General features: G+C 32.3%; 2 protein-coding genes and 1 non-coding gene across 3 annotated transcripts; 1 reads left to right on the forward strand and 2 right to left on the reverse strand.

Annotated features, from left to right (window-relative positions):
• Positions 1-1,741: 1,741 nt before the first annotated feature.
• LOC129307797 (uncharacterized) lies at positions 1,742-3,576 on the reverse strand. Its single transcript, XM_054948705.1, has one exon. The coding sequence runs from the start codon at positions 3,245-3,247 to the stop codon at positions 1,943-1,945; it is 1,305 nt and encodes a 434-aa protein (XP_054804680.1). The 5' UTR covers positions 3,248-3,576; the 3' UTR covers positions 1,742-1,942.
• A 6,426-nt stretch (positions 3,577-10,002) lies between these two features.
• Positions 10,003-10,087, reverse strand: TRNAM-CAU (transfer RNA methionine (anticodon CAU)). Its single transcript is given in 2 exon segments — positions 10,003-10,038; positions 10,050-10,087. It is a non-coding gene; the product is annotated as a tRNA-Met (tRNA).
• Positions 10,088-15,241: 5,154 nt separating this feature from the next.
• LOC129308982 (zinc finger BED domain-containing protein RICESLEEPER 2-like) lies at positions 15,242-16,820 on the forward strand. The gene is made up of 3 exons (XM_054950333.1): positions 15,242-16,244; positions 16,568-16,642; positions 16,753-16,820. The coding sequence occupies exons 1-3, from the start codon at positions 15,242-15,244 to the stop codon at positions 16,818-16,820; spliced, it is 1,146 nt and encodes a 381-aa protein (XP_054806308.1).
• Positions 16,821-17,816: the final 996 nt, after the last annotated feature.

Here is a 17,816-nt window from a genome sequence, read left to right on the forward strand (position 1 = left end):
TTCTTTCATATATAAATAAAATTTATTAAATATATTTTATAACTTTATTTTTTTAAAATAAAAATATAAATTTTTTAAAATATTCTCTATTTACATTTAATATTACATTTGTGAAATAATATTAGAGAGAGAATATAATAAGAAGAGTAATAATAAAAAAGTATAATATAAAATTTTATTTTTATCAAATTATATTATATTTTGCATACGGAATCACTTTAAAAATTGTCTTATAACATAAATTAAGACCAAGGGAATGCAGTTTTAATCAAATAGCACGGTCAACAAGGTTGGGTGAGGTGTTTTAGAGGAAAATAAAGTTTAGGTGAGCTTGATTATTTATTTTATTTTCAGATATAAGGTATTTTTAATTAAATCACGCATATCAATAAAAATTTATTATTCAGTTGAAATTTTATTAAATCACAATAATTTTTCAATATGATCCTTAATAATGTTAATTAATATTATGGTAATAGTAGGTAAAGCACACAATTAATATATCTTTTTTTTCAAAATAGAAGTAAAATTATCTCATCACTAAAAAATATCGTGACACCTTTTATATGTAAAAATAAAATAATTTTAAAAAAATACCCTTCATATAAGAATGGAGCGAGTTTGATGGTCAAAACTCAAAACACCTCCTCCATTATTAAACGCAGGATCATTAATTTAACATTTAGGGTGTAAAGTTTAAGTATATATTTTTGGTAAAAAAATTATGTACTTAAATGTATATGTTTAAGATGTTTTTTTTAATTAAATTACAATATGTGGATCTTTCATCAATTATTTATTTTATAACAAATTCTTGTTATTAATATTATTAACATATTAAAATTCACTTATCTTGGTTTGATTGGATGAAAATATATTAAGTATAAAAGATTAAGCACCTACTCCCTCTATCTCTATATATAAAATGTTTTATAGAACCTTTTTTATTCCTAAACATAAGAATTTATTAGCATAATTTTTAATAAATGGACTATTATACAGTTATTAAATTAAAAAAAGATAAGTACTTTAATTAATTTACCTTAAAAAATTTATTTTTTATTTATAATAATTAAGAGCAAAATTAAAATATTATTATACTTTTAATTAAATAACTAATTTTTATTGATTTTTATGATTTGGTTAAAAATATATTATATACAGGAATGGAGAGAGTATTCCTTTTGGTCCTATTTATAGGATAGAAAGAGAAGATTTTTTTATCTTATTTATAAGTCATATTAATGAATTTTCTTTACAAAATTCATCATTGACCTTCAATTGAATGTTGGAGATAGAAAAATATATTATTAAAATATGTATATTTAATGAATTTAAATCCTTTAAATTTGATATCATCGAATTTATATGAAGTTTTCCTTTTCAAGAAGAAGAGAAAAAGTTCTATATTTTATAAAAATAATAAAATAAATTTAAATACAAAAAAAAATTTTTATCCAAATCCACCAATCTTAACTTCAAAAAATTTAAATTCATATGCAAAGTTAATAATTTAATTAAATTTTTAAATAGAATTAAATAAGTTTTAAAGTTTTCCTGAGTTTTGATAAAATATATTGAAGGTAAATTATAAATATGATTAAAAAGTTAAGTCTTACGATTATTGTTTTTGAACAGAAGGTCTAAATTTTTGCATAAAAATATTACCTTCTCAGAGACATAAAATTCAAATAACTGTTGGGAAAAAAAAAGTTCAAATAACTGAACCACTTAAGCGAGGAAAACAAAAATAAAAAATGTATTTATTTATACATATATCTGAAGAGAGAGAGGGGGGGAAAAAAAAGAGGCGTAGACGCAAATGCTTTTAGCCAAATATAGAAGAACATCAAACTTTTACTATCGTCCCTCCATGCCAAATTCCTTGCGGTACATGAAGAACCTTAATCTCCGGCATAAATTCAATTCAATTTACTTTAATCTAATTCTTCTTGCCTTCTTCTGCTCCGTCCACCATGTAAGCCTTCTTCCTTCTATCAGCCTTTGCAATCACACAGCTCATCAGAAAACACGTGGCATATATGCCGTGAATCTTCCAATTCGTCTTTGGCGGTTGCTTCAGCACCACCCTGTGAAACACCGTCACGTAGTAGTGCAACCCGACGGCCAAGCCGACGAATGTCTGGGTCAGGCCCACGAATTTCGAGCCCGGCCCGCAATCTGTCGAGAAGACTAGGATCAGGTACATCAGCAGCAGTAGGAGGTACAATACGTAACCCAGAGTTTGCAGCACCTGTAGACAGACGTAGGTGGACTGCGAAGTAGCGTATAGAAACTTGAGGGGCTCAAGCGCTGTGATCAGCGACGAGAGACAGAGGATGGAGAAGTAGATGGAGAGATAGACTTGGATGAAGATTAGGAGTCTCTGGAGAGAGAAGTAAGCTTTGATTCGATTGAAAATGAGAGAGACCAAAACCAGAGGGATCAGGAGGAATGCGCAAGAGAGTACGGTGGCGATGGTGGGTGCGTATGTGTTGCCGACATAGGGTTTGAATCCTTTTGTGATTTCTTTATTGGCTTTGCTTATGTAGATTCTGGAGGTGCTTGAGATTTTCGTGAGGTCTGGAATGATCGACTGCTGAAACTTGGTGGGCAGATCTTTCAACTCTGAAACGAAATCGTCGTCGTTGTCGTCTTGCTCGATCCAGCTCGGTGGCGTTTGTTTCTTTGGTTTCTGTTGCCCGGACTTCTTCTCCGCGTTCTTATTCTTGTTCGGCTTCTCAGATTCGAGCTCCAGCTTTTGATCTGCTTTAACCTTGGTTTCCTTGGCGGCGGTGGATTTGGTCGTTTTGTTCTTGGCATCACTTTCTTTGAGAAGACCTGAGGATTTTTTGGTGGAAATTGAGGTTGATTTGGTGGAATTCAGCTTCTTGTTCTTGGAGGTAGAATTCAGCTTCTTGACCACAGTATCGGCGAGAAGGGTGGGTATGGATTTGGACGATGAATCGGAACCGACTTTGGCAAGCTTGGTCTGATTTTTGGCGGATAGGTTGGATTTGACGGGCTTGGTCTGATTTTTAAGAGAAAGATTAGGCTTGATTGGCTTGGTCTTTTTCACAGTAGGCTCTTCCTTTTGTGCCTCCAACATTCTCCTTCCACCAGCAAACTCTTTGCTCTGAGGTTGCGATTCTGAGCAGTCACTGAAACAAACAGAAACAAACAGAAAAGAAAGAATACAGAACAACAGAACAACTCTTCTGCAACCCAAGTACGTTGGTGGAGCCATTTGCAACAAAAACCGAGGTGACACTCAATTGAAGATCTATAAATGAAACCAGGGCTGCAGCAGGTGGATGATGATGATTGATACTACTTAACAGTGAAGGAATTGATGAGTTGTATTGAAGAGGGGGAGAGAGAGTGTCAGAGAGATAAGGAAAGTGAATCAATGGAATTAAGAGGGGAAGGGAGTGTTAAATGCGAGAGGAGGAACCCATCACATGGCGCAAGGAGATACAGTGCCGAATTCTCCTAAAACGCGGTTTCTCTCTTTTCTCCCTGAGCAATCAGCAACTGAGATGTGGAGTGTGAACTGTGAAGTGTGAACTTTTTTGTGCAGTGGGCATCCCATTTTATACTAAATATTCTGAGAATTCCTCTCATTTCTATGTAACAGTTTTAATTGCACTTACAGTACAGTGACTTGAGACAAGTCAATAATTTCTGTCAGGTTGGTATTCCTGCATAGAAAAGTGCAATGGCATCTGTGATATTTCCTCGTAGTCCTGGGTTTGTTGACAAATAATTAAATGACAAGGACCGCCAACCGACACAGTAATTAGTGGGGTAGATCTACTTCATGTATTGAAATTGTGTGTATTAATTATGGTAACTTATGCTACAACATTACTAGTCCTATACCACTCATCTTTGACTTTTGATCCTAACGATCAGATGGCTCGGATATCGACACTTGGTTATTGGATCAGGGCGCTTTGACCATGGCTCCAAAAAGTTGTGTTAGATAGCCGGATGCAACTGAGTTTCCCCTAGTTTTTTTTTTTTTTTTTGACCAAAGAGTTCCCCCTAGTTTACTCTATTTTCTTTGGGAGCACAACTTTAAAAATTTTGAGCAGGTCCAAATCTAGTACACGGAAATCCAAGACCAAGAGTAAGTGATTGACTTCATTGTTATTTATTTGATGGTACATAGCACAGAAGATTAGAGACATTCTCCATTATTTTGGAAATGGATATTTTTCTTTAATTTTACTAAAGAAGATAAGAGATAGTGTGATAGGAAGTGAGGGGAGGGGCTACTAGTCCATTATTGAAAGCAGGGCATAATTTGGTGAGACCCACTCTAATATGAAATGGGTAAAGGTGTCAATTAGGATCAGCTTTTCAAGAGTCAGGACTTAAACGGGCTGCTCTTTTAAACCCAATTATATCTAGGGCTCAATTTTTAGCAACCTGGCCCTGACCCTCTGGGCTGAAGGGCTGTAACACCCTCAAATTTACAAATCAATTTTTCGCAAATTATTAATTCAAGAAATCATTTTTTTTTCATTGAACCCTTATCATACCCTTATCATGGTAGAAAAATTTCTACCATGATACATCCAAGACAATATACCACAGGTCTTAAAATATCTCAAAAAAGCAATTAGAACCATGAGGGACAGTCAGGATCCTCATGGCATGATATTTAAATTAGGTCATGAATCAAAAGAGACAAACATAATCCTCTTAGTCAAATAAATACTTTTAACAAAAAGGATTAGAGTTTACATGCTTCACAAAGAAGATATGTCCTAAGTTGGCACAAGATACATTGTATAATCCAAAATAAGAGGCAACGTAAAAGATGGTGTTTCATACACCATAGTTACACCTCTGGTGCTTTCTCGGCCGGACTCGCTCCTGTAAAAATATTAACCACGGGGAATGAGACTTAAAAGTCCCAATAACCAAAAATTAATATGTAATGATGCATGCGGATGTAATTAATCATGCGATTGCTAAGTGGGCACACAAAACATTTAATCGAACAATATTTTCAAACAAACCGAACAAGTATTTAATTGCATGACTGCACCTTATATCCTCCTTTCACCATGCTCAGACGCCAAATCACCCGGCCAAAGGTGAGTTGGACCAAGCGACACGCCACTCATTGGGTCCAATGAGGGCTTACCACGTGGTAATAATTAACCGAACAGAAATTCCCATTAACACCATACATTAAAATACCCTGACAAGTCATGCATCATTCAAATATCCAAACAGGAATATATCCGAACAATAATATCTCATCATGATAAACAAAAATAAAGTTTTAACCCACTTGGCAATAATTTCAAACAAGTATATATAGTATTTATTTTCAATAATTCATAATTTTTCCAAACAACAAAACAACACATAACCATTCACAAACACACTCATCACAACACATTAATAATGGTTACCTTGTGTCTTGAATAACAAGTTCCCCTTCACAACTCTTTTTTCACCACTATCTTTGTCAATATAATCTACATAATTATTTCACAATACTATATATTAATTTTACATTAAAATAAATAACTCTAATTTAAATAGTTAGAAAGTCTTAGATCTATAATTCATATTAACACTAATTTAAGATTTATGCCTCATTTAACTTCCCAAATTCTTTTCTAAAATTCTCGTACCCTAATAAACTATTTTTTTTATCCTCAAATCACTTCTAGTATCACAATTTCATCCTTCTATATTCTAAAAATTCGTCCAAAAATAAATTAAATTTTTAAAATTATCCTGAAGCCTCAAATCACCTTTCTATAACCTCAAAAATACCTATTCATACTTAAATAAATATTTAATAATCATAGGTTTATCCCTACATCTCAGATTCCACATAAATTCAACCATATAGATCTAGATTTTAACTCAAAAATTCTTAAACATGAGTTTCAACCTCAAGAAAATATTCTATAATATTTATTATATCCCTAAGAGTTTTAACCTATATTTTTAATCCATCATATCATCAGATTTACTATCCTATAGAAAAAATCCTAATCAAAATATTTACTCTATCCTACAAAATAATCATATCACTAGAAAGCTAATATTATTTAAAAAAATAACTATAATCAAGACCTCGGCCCTATTTATTTTTTTAATTTTTTAATTTAAAAATTTAAAAAAATATTTAAAATTCTAATAAAATTATTACACATTACATTAAATCTAAGAAAATAAAATAAAATAAAATAAAATTAATTCACATAACAAAAATTTTAAGTTTGACAAAAAATAACAGCTCAAAATCAACTCTAACATCAATTACACATTGGTAACATCGTGAGCTAAATCTTGATGATTTTTATCATCATCAACATTAATATGATTTGATCATTCTCCTTGTGGATCCTCATCAATGGCAAATATGTTAAGCTTTTCATATCTTGCTTTTTCATCCTCATTATTTGCAATAAATAATAAATCAAAATCATAATTTTAAGTTATTTAAAGAATGTAAAAATATTCAAAGTAAGCAAATAATAATGTACGTGTCTACTGTTTGGACTAGAGAGTCAGTGCTAATCTTGAGTGATGTGGTATCTTCTTTTTATATATATATATTTTATATTTTTTTAAATGTATTAGGACTTAAAAGGGCCTGACCCTAAAGGGTCGGTCTTTTTATTTTCAAACTTAAAAAGGCCAACTTTTTTAAGTTCGATTTACTTTTTTAAAGATTAAAGTAGCAGCTCAGCTCTCAATTTTTTTCAGGCCTTATAGGTTTGATTTTAATTGACGGTTCTAGAAATGGGAATGACGCATCTGAATCAGGTGGATCTTTTGTTGTTTTTAATGATATACAGTAAAGATCTACGTCTCTCAGGAAGCAGGCGGTCGAACTCATTGTTAGCTTCATTAACTCATAGTAGGATCTGGTTTCTTCATTTCTGGCTCAGTGGCTCGCATTCCGTATCCATATAAATTAAGGCTTATTATTATTTTAATACATCGTGAAATTTAAATATCAACAAGTGGTTGTTTATCAACCGAGTCCAAAACCAAGAAAATGTAGACACAGTTAGAAAGTCAAGCATTTCATACTGACTCTTCCTCTTTGTTTGTTCCCCTGTTTTCTTTCGGCTTGAGAGGGAATCATAAGCACTTCCTCTCTGACTTAATAGAGTTGGTATGATTTTTTTAAAAAAATAAAATAAAAACCACTTGCACGATTTTGTCATTCGTTTATGTTTTTAAAATACAACCAATGAAAGTTCCTACTTCCGAGTTGGGAAATAAGAGAGCTATACATGATCCACCGACTCTATTTTCCCCCATTTTTCAATTGGATAAGAAACAAATAGATCTCGCATATTAATTAATTAATACATCAATATTGCTAAAGCACTAATGAAAAAATGGTTACTTGAATTGAATACTTGGTCTTGAGATTTTCTTCATTTAAAATTCATAGAACAAATGTCCGCATTCTATGGACCTTTTTTCTTCTTCCTTGTTCTGATCTGACCCTGAAGTAAGCCTATTTAAAAATATCACAAGAGACGCTGCTTTCTCTTTTGTTCAAAATTTGCAACATCAAGCTCTTTGCTAGTCGATCGTTTTATGCAGATATAGAAACTCCAGGAACTCTGAAGAAGTCAAAGGATGAGAAGTACAGTTCAAATCTATGACTTTTGGGAAAGCCTTAAAACTTCAGAGTAAACTTAAGCACATTCTGGGGTTAAGAGGGTCATTAAACTTGATTCTAGAGAGAGAGAGAGAGAGAGAAAGTGTGTGTGTCTGACCAAAGAGTTGACATTTGCTAGTTGTTATATTCAATTCGATTTAAAATATGATCAAACACGTTTCACTGGGAATAAGAAATAAATCCCCAAAAATAGCAAAGAGTTTGAGTTGCATATTGTTTCTCTTCTGAAATGCAAGTAGTAAGAATAGAAATTCTTGCTTTGGATGAAAAGTTTAAGAAGTTTATTGGGCTCTGAAATAGATTTCAGCCTCCATTATTACTAAAATTTATAACTATTACTAAAAATGTATTAGTATAATGATGAAGAATGAATAAGCCAGTGCATGCTGGTTCAAATGGTTAAGAATTACAAGAAAAATTCTAGCTTCATCATATACGGGAAACTCTTTTTTTTTTTTTTATACAACGAAAGGCAAAGCCTGGGATTAAAAAAAAAAACAAATTAATCTCTAGGGTTAGCATATCCCTTGTCATGAAACTAAATAACCTCTTTACATTGAGGAGGAAGATTGCTGATGATCATTTACTCATAAATCATAAGATGAGCTACTTTTGCCAACCAGTCTGCACCACGGTTTCATCTTTCATGCCCATCATAATCCTCATCACTCTTGGTAAGATTTGGATTGTCTAAATTTGTAATGTTCAAATTTGCAGCTTTTAATTTATATTTATATTTTTATATCTAATAAAATAAAAATTAATAAATTTTTTAATAAATCTGCTTATTATCAGTCCGAACAGTTGAAAATTAATTTGGACACCCTAAATATAATATTTAAATTTTTTATAAATTAATTATCTAGATTTAATATTAATATTTTTATAACTTTGTATTTTAGTAAATACAATATTAAAAATAGAGATAATATTCTAACTAGAAATTTCAAAAAAAATAATTCTTTTTTGAAAATTACAAGTTAAAATTTTTAAGTCTGGACCATTCAGAATAAACTTAGATAATCAATTTATAAAAATTATAAAATTTTTAATATTAAATATGGATTGCCTAGATTAATGGTAGTCAGATTTATTAAATTTTTTTATAATTTTCATAAATTTTTGTTTTGATAAATATATATTTAAAACTTTAAATTTAAACTCTCTATATTAAATTTAAATGATTCAAATCTCATAACATCCAAGTTGAATTCTCTGCATCACAATAATAGCTTCTCTATTAACGTAATTGTAAAACATCAATCAATCTCAATCACACATGATGGGATTTCTTAACTCTTCCGTCATGTTGAAAGCTAATAATTTTTGTCATGCACGTTCGAAATATACACAGGTTACTTTGAATCTTGTTCAAGCCATCTAAGATTTCTCTTGAAGAATATATTTCTTTCTGTAGAGAAATCTCTCAATTAAAAGGCAAATTGAGTAGTTATGATTGAAATAAAATTGCTTCCAATTTAGTAAAGTAATGCTCTCTAAGTTGAATCATTGTATTTTTGACAAGTCATTAACTTCTTAGTTGATAGGACTAGGCCTCCATGTCCTACCCTTTTTTTTTTTTTGTTTTCATGAAAAGAGATATAGGTTTTGTTTGAATAACTTTAAAAAACACATTCAAATTATATATGGAACGTGCTTTTATCAAATCTAATAAATAATTAAATTTTCAAATATATTTTTTTTTTATCATATATGAACTAAAAACTAAACACACACATAATAAGCAGTACATGGTAGATTATGGGAACGATAAATGCAAATGATGAATGAGGGGGACCGAACCATAAATAATAATAATGGATCAATAAAAGAGGGAATGATGACCGTATCACACTTAGCCTTATCTTTCTATTTCTTCACGGGATCTGATTGTTGTTTCCGCATAGGACAATGGACTTTAGATGAATTCTAAACAGAAAAAGTAATTGGCAGTAACCACTAACCACAGATGAAATCAAAATAAAATAATGATTAATTGTGGATCAAGCTAGATCACTTTTGTGGATGTTTATGTTAACCTTATGTAAAGTGAGGCAAACTGTTGTGCCCATGTTTTGGCTGCTAATGCCAGTAATAGTTTAGGCTAGATTATTTCTGATCATCCCTCACCTTATTCTAGTAAGGCAGTGAATGATGATAGGGTAAGCTGTATGCTTTTTAGCTATACTGCTTGTAACTTTATGTTAACTTGTAATCTTCTTATATTCAAAAAATAAAATAAAATAATGATAATTTAAAAAAAAAAAAAATCGATTCCACCGTTCATCTTTTTGAAGCGATTTCTCACATTCGAAAAAGGATTATGGGGTGAGAGAGGCTCGAACTCTCGACCTCAGGATTTCTCAGAAGCTATGAGACCTACGCGCTAGCCAACTGCGCCACCACCCCGGGTGATGCTGTCTTCTACAGATAACAATATATAATAACTATGAAAGTACGGAAGCACAAACCCACATACGCATTCAACACGAAAGATCACCTAAAATGACCTTACATAATTTTAGTTGCTCCTTTAATTTTTTTTTTTTTCATTTGCCCCCTGACTTTATAACTTTCACTCGCCTTCATATAAAATTTCACACTTTCATTCATAACCTTAAATAATATTTTCTCTAAATCACAATATAAATTATTGTAAACTAATTTATATTTATAAAAAATTGGTTCAAATTTTAATTTTTTTTAATTTTCACATCTTTTTGATCAAACTCTTAAATGAAATAAATATAATATTTAACTTATCTAAAAGACTCTCATTAATTACTTAAGTGAAATATAATAATGTAAGGATATAATTGATAGAATATATATATATATATATAACACCTATTTAAAGGCCTATATTTTTAGATCAAATGGAGTTCTAGAAAATGCTCTATGTTATGGTTAGAGCAAGCAGCATTCTCATTCGGTGCTCATCAGACCGATGAGCAATGAAAGCTCATCACCCAAAATGCATAGTTTGGGTAACAAAACAGATCTGAGCCATTAGTTCTTAAATAATCTCAACCGTTCTTTTTAATTTGATATTTAGGTTTTTTAATTTGTTATTCCTCTTCCTCTCCAAACCAAACTGAAAGCGTCGGACCAAAGCTGCTATTCTTCTTCCTCCCCAAATAGAAAGTGTCAACACACCAAAGACTTGCAATAGCTTCGGCAAGATAGCAACCCTCTGCTATTTGCAAATTTTGACAAGTGAAGAGGTCTGACCATTGATAAAGGTTAGAGTTCTGCCAATCCAACATTTGCAAGTCATGGAATTTGAACAAGTTTGTGTGTATGTTAATTTTTTCAATCAATCGATCCTTGCTAATTTCAATCCATTGAACAAGCAAGGCCTTCTCTTTGTTTGTTTTGGGTATAATAATCCATTAATAGAAACTATATAATATCTTCCTCTTTAATTTAGCTTGTGGGCTACCAATTAGCATGTGAGAATGTGGTTTGAGAAGCTTTCTCGTGATTTCATCTTCATGCTCTTATTCAACTTTGTCGATTTAACTGAGTAGTTCTTATGCATTATTAGAATAGATGCTTGGTACATAAATAGGAATTTAGACATTAAAGTTATCTTGAAATTTGTAATACACCATATAACAAAAAAGGAAAGAAAATAACAGTACACAAAGACACAATAGTCATATATCAAGGAAAGGAAGATACATAGAATTAAAGACGAAATAACTAGCTTCTTAAATGCTCCATAAAGTATTGACCTAGATTGCACAAAATCTAGGCTTAAGCTATGGGTGCATTAGGCTGCATCTTCCTAGATCAAGGCTTCAATTTACTGAATAATAACACTGCTTCTCCTACTCCTGTTGAGGAGCAGATAATAATCAATCTCAGAGTGCATCCAAGCTTTTCAAACCTTACTTGAGCTATGGCCTTAGTTGAGACATCTGCAACTTGAGCTTTAGTTAAGATGCATGCAAAAGTCAACAATTTATGAATTCACTTTCACTTTGATGAAGCTGTTGGCTTATTGCAATGTGCTTTTTTTCTTTTTTAGTTGTGATAGGCAATGTTATTTTTTATATTGATGGATGCTATATGGGAAGTTGATTAATTGCTTTAAGTTCTTCAAGAAGTCTCTTTTTTAGGTGATATCCTCAAAAAGTCTCTTTAACCAAACCTCTCAGTAAAATGTAATTAACTTAACTAAAAGGATAAACCCATGCTATCTAATAAAACTTATGAATAATATAATTAACTATGATCAAGTAAGATCTTTTGAACAACATAATTAACTTCATAATTATAGATGAAAGAAAATGTTTCGACAATCTAATCCTTAAATTTGCTTTTATAATAATGCCAATGTATCTTGTGTTAATTGGTGATTATTGTTGTTGTCGTTCTTTCTAATAAGAAGCTTTATGTATAGTCATAAAGAATTCAAAACATGTCATAGGCGCTTCAATCGTGAATCTTTAACTTGCTGATAAGGAAGTTGTCATTGATGTTGACAGAACAAATAACTCAACCAGTTCTACAACACATAGAAATCTCTACATGGCCTAGTAAGTCATTAAAATTCTTAAAATGGATTGCTTATCAATCTTGAAAGGAGTCTAGGGTGTCATCTTTTATTTGACCATTAATCATGCAAAATGATCTTTTCTCAGCACAGAAGGAATAACAGCTTCTATGATGTTTGATACTTTTAATTTATATCTCAAAGTCTTGATAAATTATTTGTACATAAACTTGCAAGTTTTTGCTTTACCTCATGTCACTTTGAAGCCTTTCGTTTCAAGCTACTTTCTTTGCTTTGCCATTTGAATATGTGTACAGTATTTTAGTTTCTTAATTATTTATGTATTTGAAGTCTTTTTTTAATGGAATTGAATAATTCTTCAAACAATATCAAGTGTTGTAAATTAGCTAATTAGTTCTCACTTTTACTAAACTTGTTTCTATTACTAAAATAAATCAACCCTTTGCTTAAACTAAATAAGTATATCGTTTACACAATTACATGCTCACACAACTTTTGATGAAATGTCACACCCCTGTTTTGGTATTCAAGTATTTTTTTTCCTATTCTCTTCATATTAAGATAGTGTTGATAGTTTGTACTTGTAGATTGAAATGATATGCAAGCTGAACATAGTTCTTACACTCAATAAATATTTTATTTACAAAAATTATTAAGGAATGGGTTTGGACTCAACCAAATTGATTTAACTCCAACAGTAGAAGATATATTCAGAAATAAGTTATCTTGTAATAGAATGGACATATGCAATAATAGATTAACAACAAAAACACAAGAGGAAGGCTGAAAACTATCCAACAATGGATGGAGATTGATTTGCTATTAAATGGTAGCAGGGGTAGATGATTGTTGTCCAATAAAGCAAAGCAAGTGCCATCCAACCAAAAGAACTATACTATGAAGTCATGTGCTCCAAGAGTGGAGATGGGGGCATACCAAAAAAAATCTAAGAAAATTATGCAATGCTGGTAAATCCAACAGTCTGTTGCTCTCATCGCACAGAAGGTCTCGTTTGCCCAGGTTCACAGTCTCGTCTGCCCAAGGTAAGATTTTCTCTTAATTTTTTTCCATAATCTTGTCATGGTTCTTTGTATTGGAGAAATATTTGATTTGAGTAGCCCTGTTTTTATATTCTTTCCCTTGAGGAGGTTCCTGGTTTATGTTGTGAAATTTTTGTGCTTAAAATTGATCTAATTTTTCTGCTAAGAAATACTAGCTTAGATGTTCAGTTTAAAACCTTGTCTGCTTTCATTGGGCTGATTTCTGAACATATGGTTTGGCATTGCTACGGCCATCTAAAGATTTCTTTAACTACTGATTGGGTTGGTTGCATATATACCTTAGTGCAATTATATCACATTTTGTAAGGTGTTATTCTCAATTTCCTCTATTTTTGGTTGCATTAGTGCATATCACATTCCATGCTACATGTATTTTAAAGGTCTCGTTTGCCCAGAATTAGATTTTCTCTCGATTATTCTTATGCCAAATTTTGCCCAGAAAGTCAAGAGAAAGATTGAATTAATGGAATTGGATTACATTTTGGACTTGATTTGTGTATGTGTGAATTTATTGTTGGACTTGGATATATTGTTGGAATTGGATTTGCACTTCTAAATGGATTTATATGTGTGTGAATTATTATTGGACTTGGGTTACATTTTGGAGTTATATGTGTGTGAATTATTGTTGGACTTGGATTAGATTCTTCTTAACTAATAATTTATGGTTTTATATTTTTTTATGCTAGTATGGAGGATCAAGCTTCGATTGCATCACCCTTTGAAACATCTCAAACATCAACCCCTACTGGACCTTCCCATTCACCAACCTCTACTGAACCTACACAAATCCCAACCCATACTCTCCCTATACAAATAGCAAACCCTGCCCCTCCCTATTCCCCTCAATCTGTCCCTCCTACTGCACCTCCTTCTCTTCCCCCTTATGCTCCTCCCACCCAAACACCCATAAAACATGTCACACAAGTGACAAATGTTGAGAGAAGGGGTTAAAAAAAGAAAGAAAAGGAACCCAAGCATACATCAGAGGTGTGGGATTATTTTATTAGATTGCTTATAAAAGAAACTAATGGGGAGCATAGAGCAGCATGCAAGTATTGCCACACGACTTATGCTTCTAATCCATCACACCATGGGACACATTCTTTATTGAAGCACATCCCTAAGTGTCCAAAGAACCCTCACAAGGCCACCAAAGATAAGAAACAAGCAATGATAAATTTGTTATCTAGTGGGACAAGTGGGCAAGGAAAATCTATAGTCACTTACTTATATGATGAGAAGAGGTGTAGAAGAGCTCTTGCTGAATTTATTATTTGTGATGAGCAGTCATTTAGAATTGTTGAGAAGCCTACATTTAAGAAATTGTTGAATGAGTTTGAACCTCGCTTTCCAATCCCTTCAAGAACAACAATTGCGAGGGATGTGTGGCAGCTATATCTTGATGAAGTAAAAGTGCTAAAGAAGATCTTGAAGCAATGTTCTAAGCATGTTTGTCTCACGACAGATTGCTGGACGTCAAACTAAAATTTTAATTACTTGCGTTTGATGACATATTTTATTGACACTGAATGAAAGCTTCACAAAATGATCCTAAGTTTTGTTATAATTGAAAATCATAAAGGTTAGACTATAGGGAAGACCATTGAGTAATGCTTGTTAGATTGGGGTATTGATAAGATGTTTAGCATAACTATAGATAATGTTTCATCTAATAACACGGCTTTGGGATATCTTAAAAGAAGGTTGAGAAGTTGGAAGGGCTTAATTTGTGGAGGAGACTATCTACAATTAAGATGTTGTGCACATGTTCTTAATTTGGTGGTCAATGAAGGCATCAAACACATGAAAGATAATTTTAAAGCCATTCTAAGTGCTGTGAGATATGTTCGGTCTTCTCCTTCACGGTTTCTAAAGTTTAAAAATTGGGTTAAATCTGAAAAAATAAAAACTAAGAGCCTTGTCTGCCTTGATGTTAGTACTCGATGGAATTCAACATATTTGATGTTAGAAGCTGCAATGAAGTTTCAAAAGGTGTTTGAACGGATGCGTGATGAAGATGATGACTATATTGCATTCTTTAACTCTAAGCAAGAGGGAGGTGTTTTCTCTGGCTCTATTCTTGATGATTGGAAAAATGCTAAAGTCTTCATCAAATTCTTAAAGATCTTTTATGACATAAATTTAAAATTTTCAAGCTCCCTTATTGTAACATCAAATGATTGTTTTCATCAAATTGCTCGTGTTCAACAGATGTTGCAGAAGCACATTGAAAATAGTGGTAATACTTTTTTGGTAGATATGAGCTTTAAGATGCATATGAAGTTTGATAAGTATTGGGGTCAAGCAGATAATATGAATCCATTATTAATTGTGGTTGTGATTTTAGATCCTCAGTACAAATTAGTTTATGTAAATCACATGTTTGAACTCCTTTTCAATAACCCTGAAGAATGTGCATTGATGATGGATAAGGTCAAAACTTATTTGTATCGATTGTTTGATGAGTATTCTGTTGGGATTTCTACTGAATCAGGGCCTACCCATGTTACTAATGTATCTACAAGTTCATTGCCCTCTCTTGATGATGATGATGATGACGACAACATTGAGGATCCAGGGGCAATGTGGTTAGAGTCTTTGAAGAAAAGAACTTCAATGGATCCACAAAGTGAGCTAGACAGATATCTTGCAACTGATTCTAGAGCTGAAATCTCATCATCTGATTATGAGTTTGACATATTATCATGGTGGAAAGAAAATTCTGAAAAATATAAAATTCTCTCCCACATGGCACGAGATGTATTGGCTTTGCCAGTTTCTACAGCGGCTTCTGAGTCTGCATTTAGCACTAGTGGACGTGTAGTTGATCAATATATGAGTTCTTTATCCCCTAAAATGGCAGAAGCATTGATTTATGGGCAAAATTGGCTGCAAAGTGGGCAATCTCTATCTGAGTTGGTTGATAAGCTCCATGAGTTTGATAACTTTAATGAGACAGAAAATATTATTCAGCTTACAAGTAATAATTTTTTTTCTAAAGTTTACACATGCACACATACACCCTTTATTTTAGTTTTTATATTAATGTAATTTTTTTTTTGTCTTTAGATGCAACACTTGGAGGAGAGAATGCGATTGTTAGTGTTGATTAAAGTGTTTCTTTACAAGTATATCTTGACCCTTTATTAACTCTTTGAAAAATTAAAGAGCAAGTGTGTAAATTTAGTTAAATTGGATGAAGTGGACACTAGTGATAAGTCCTTTATGCATACATGCATGCCCCCTACTGGCCCCCTTTATTCTGCTTTGCTATTTACCAAAGTTATGCTTCGGCTACTGCAGATTCCATTTCTTTTGACCCCTTTTATCTAGAGGAGGGCAGATTTGATGCATTCCAGAGCAAATGTTGGTTTGCATGTGAGTTGCCTTTTACTCCATTCAAGATTTACTAATTACTATGCATTTTCCTTGAATAAGGATTTTCATCTGTTTAGTTATGACATATTTTTTCTCTTCCATTCATGCAGGTTGGGAGTTAGGAAGAAATCTTTTGTTAATTGGAGTCTACTCTTTCAAATTGCTGTTTCTCATATGATGCTCCAAGCTTTTGTAAAATTTATTGTTTTCAATGATCATAGCTGTTATTTTAGATTCAATTATGGATAATTTGATATTGTGCCATGACTTGTTTTCAAGTTGGGTGTTGAATTATGGATAATTAGATATTGTGGCTGTCATTATTATAGTGGATTGATGGTTTTTGACTTTATGAATGCTATTTTGAGTTGATGCATAAGACTATTGTTGATTTGTGAAAGTTTTATTTCAAAATGATAAGAAAAGTTGTGATTTAATGGGAAGGGAGATTATTTGATGGGCTTGGCAAAGCTGCCCAGTCAGCCCTACACAACCCAAACTAATAGGGCATTTTGTGAGCTGGGCTAGGCTTCCAGCTGTATTTTGCAGCCCATTTATTCTTCGAGCTGGGCATCGAGTAGGTTCTTGCCCAGCCCTGCCCTACCCATGTGCAACCCTAGTCTTTGTCCTTCCTCCTCTTGTTGGGCTTGGAGCGATTCATTTCGTCCTTCCTCCTGTTGTCTTACTTGCATTGATCCTTGTATTCCTTTTTCCTCCTCTATCTCAAAACAGTCTCTTCCTCCTTCCTGCCCTATTTCGATGTACTCCCTTCCTTCTTCTTGCTCTATTTCTATGCCATTCATTTCTCTAGCTCTGCTCTACTTTGAACTTTTGCGGGAGAATTTGAAGAATGAAAATATGATCCTACTCAATTATCAACCCATAGATGAGAGAATTTTAGCTGATCTAATGGTTAAAATTATACTGCCATAAACAGTCAGGATTCCTAAGCAAGACAGTGCATTTTAGGTGATAAGCTTTCGGTGCTCATTAGTCTGATGAGCATCCAACGAGAATGCAAAAGGGGTAATAGTTTTAAAATGAAAGTAATAATTTAAAAAAATTAATATAAATTTTTTTATCACAAACAATTCTCTACCATATAAAAGAAGTACAAAGATTTTATTTAATGAAAATTAAAAATACATGATTCTAATAAATACTCTCTCTTTTA

This window comes from Prosopis cineraria, unplaced genomic scaffold (assembly GCF_029017545.1).
Source record: "Prosopis cineraria cultivar Desert tree isolate PC_DT_omini unplaced genomic scaffold, ASM2901754v1 PC4, whole genome shotgun sequence".
NCBI lineage: Eukaryota > Viridiplantae > Streptophyta > Magnoliopsida > Fabales > Fabaceae > Prosopis > Prosopis cineraria.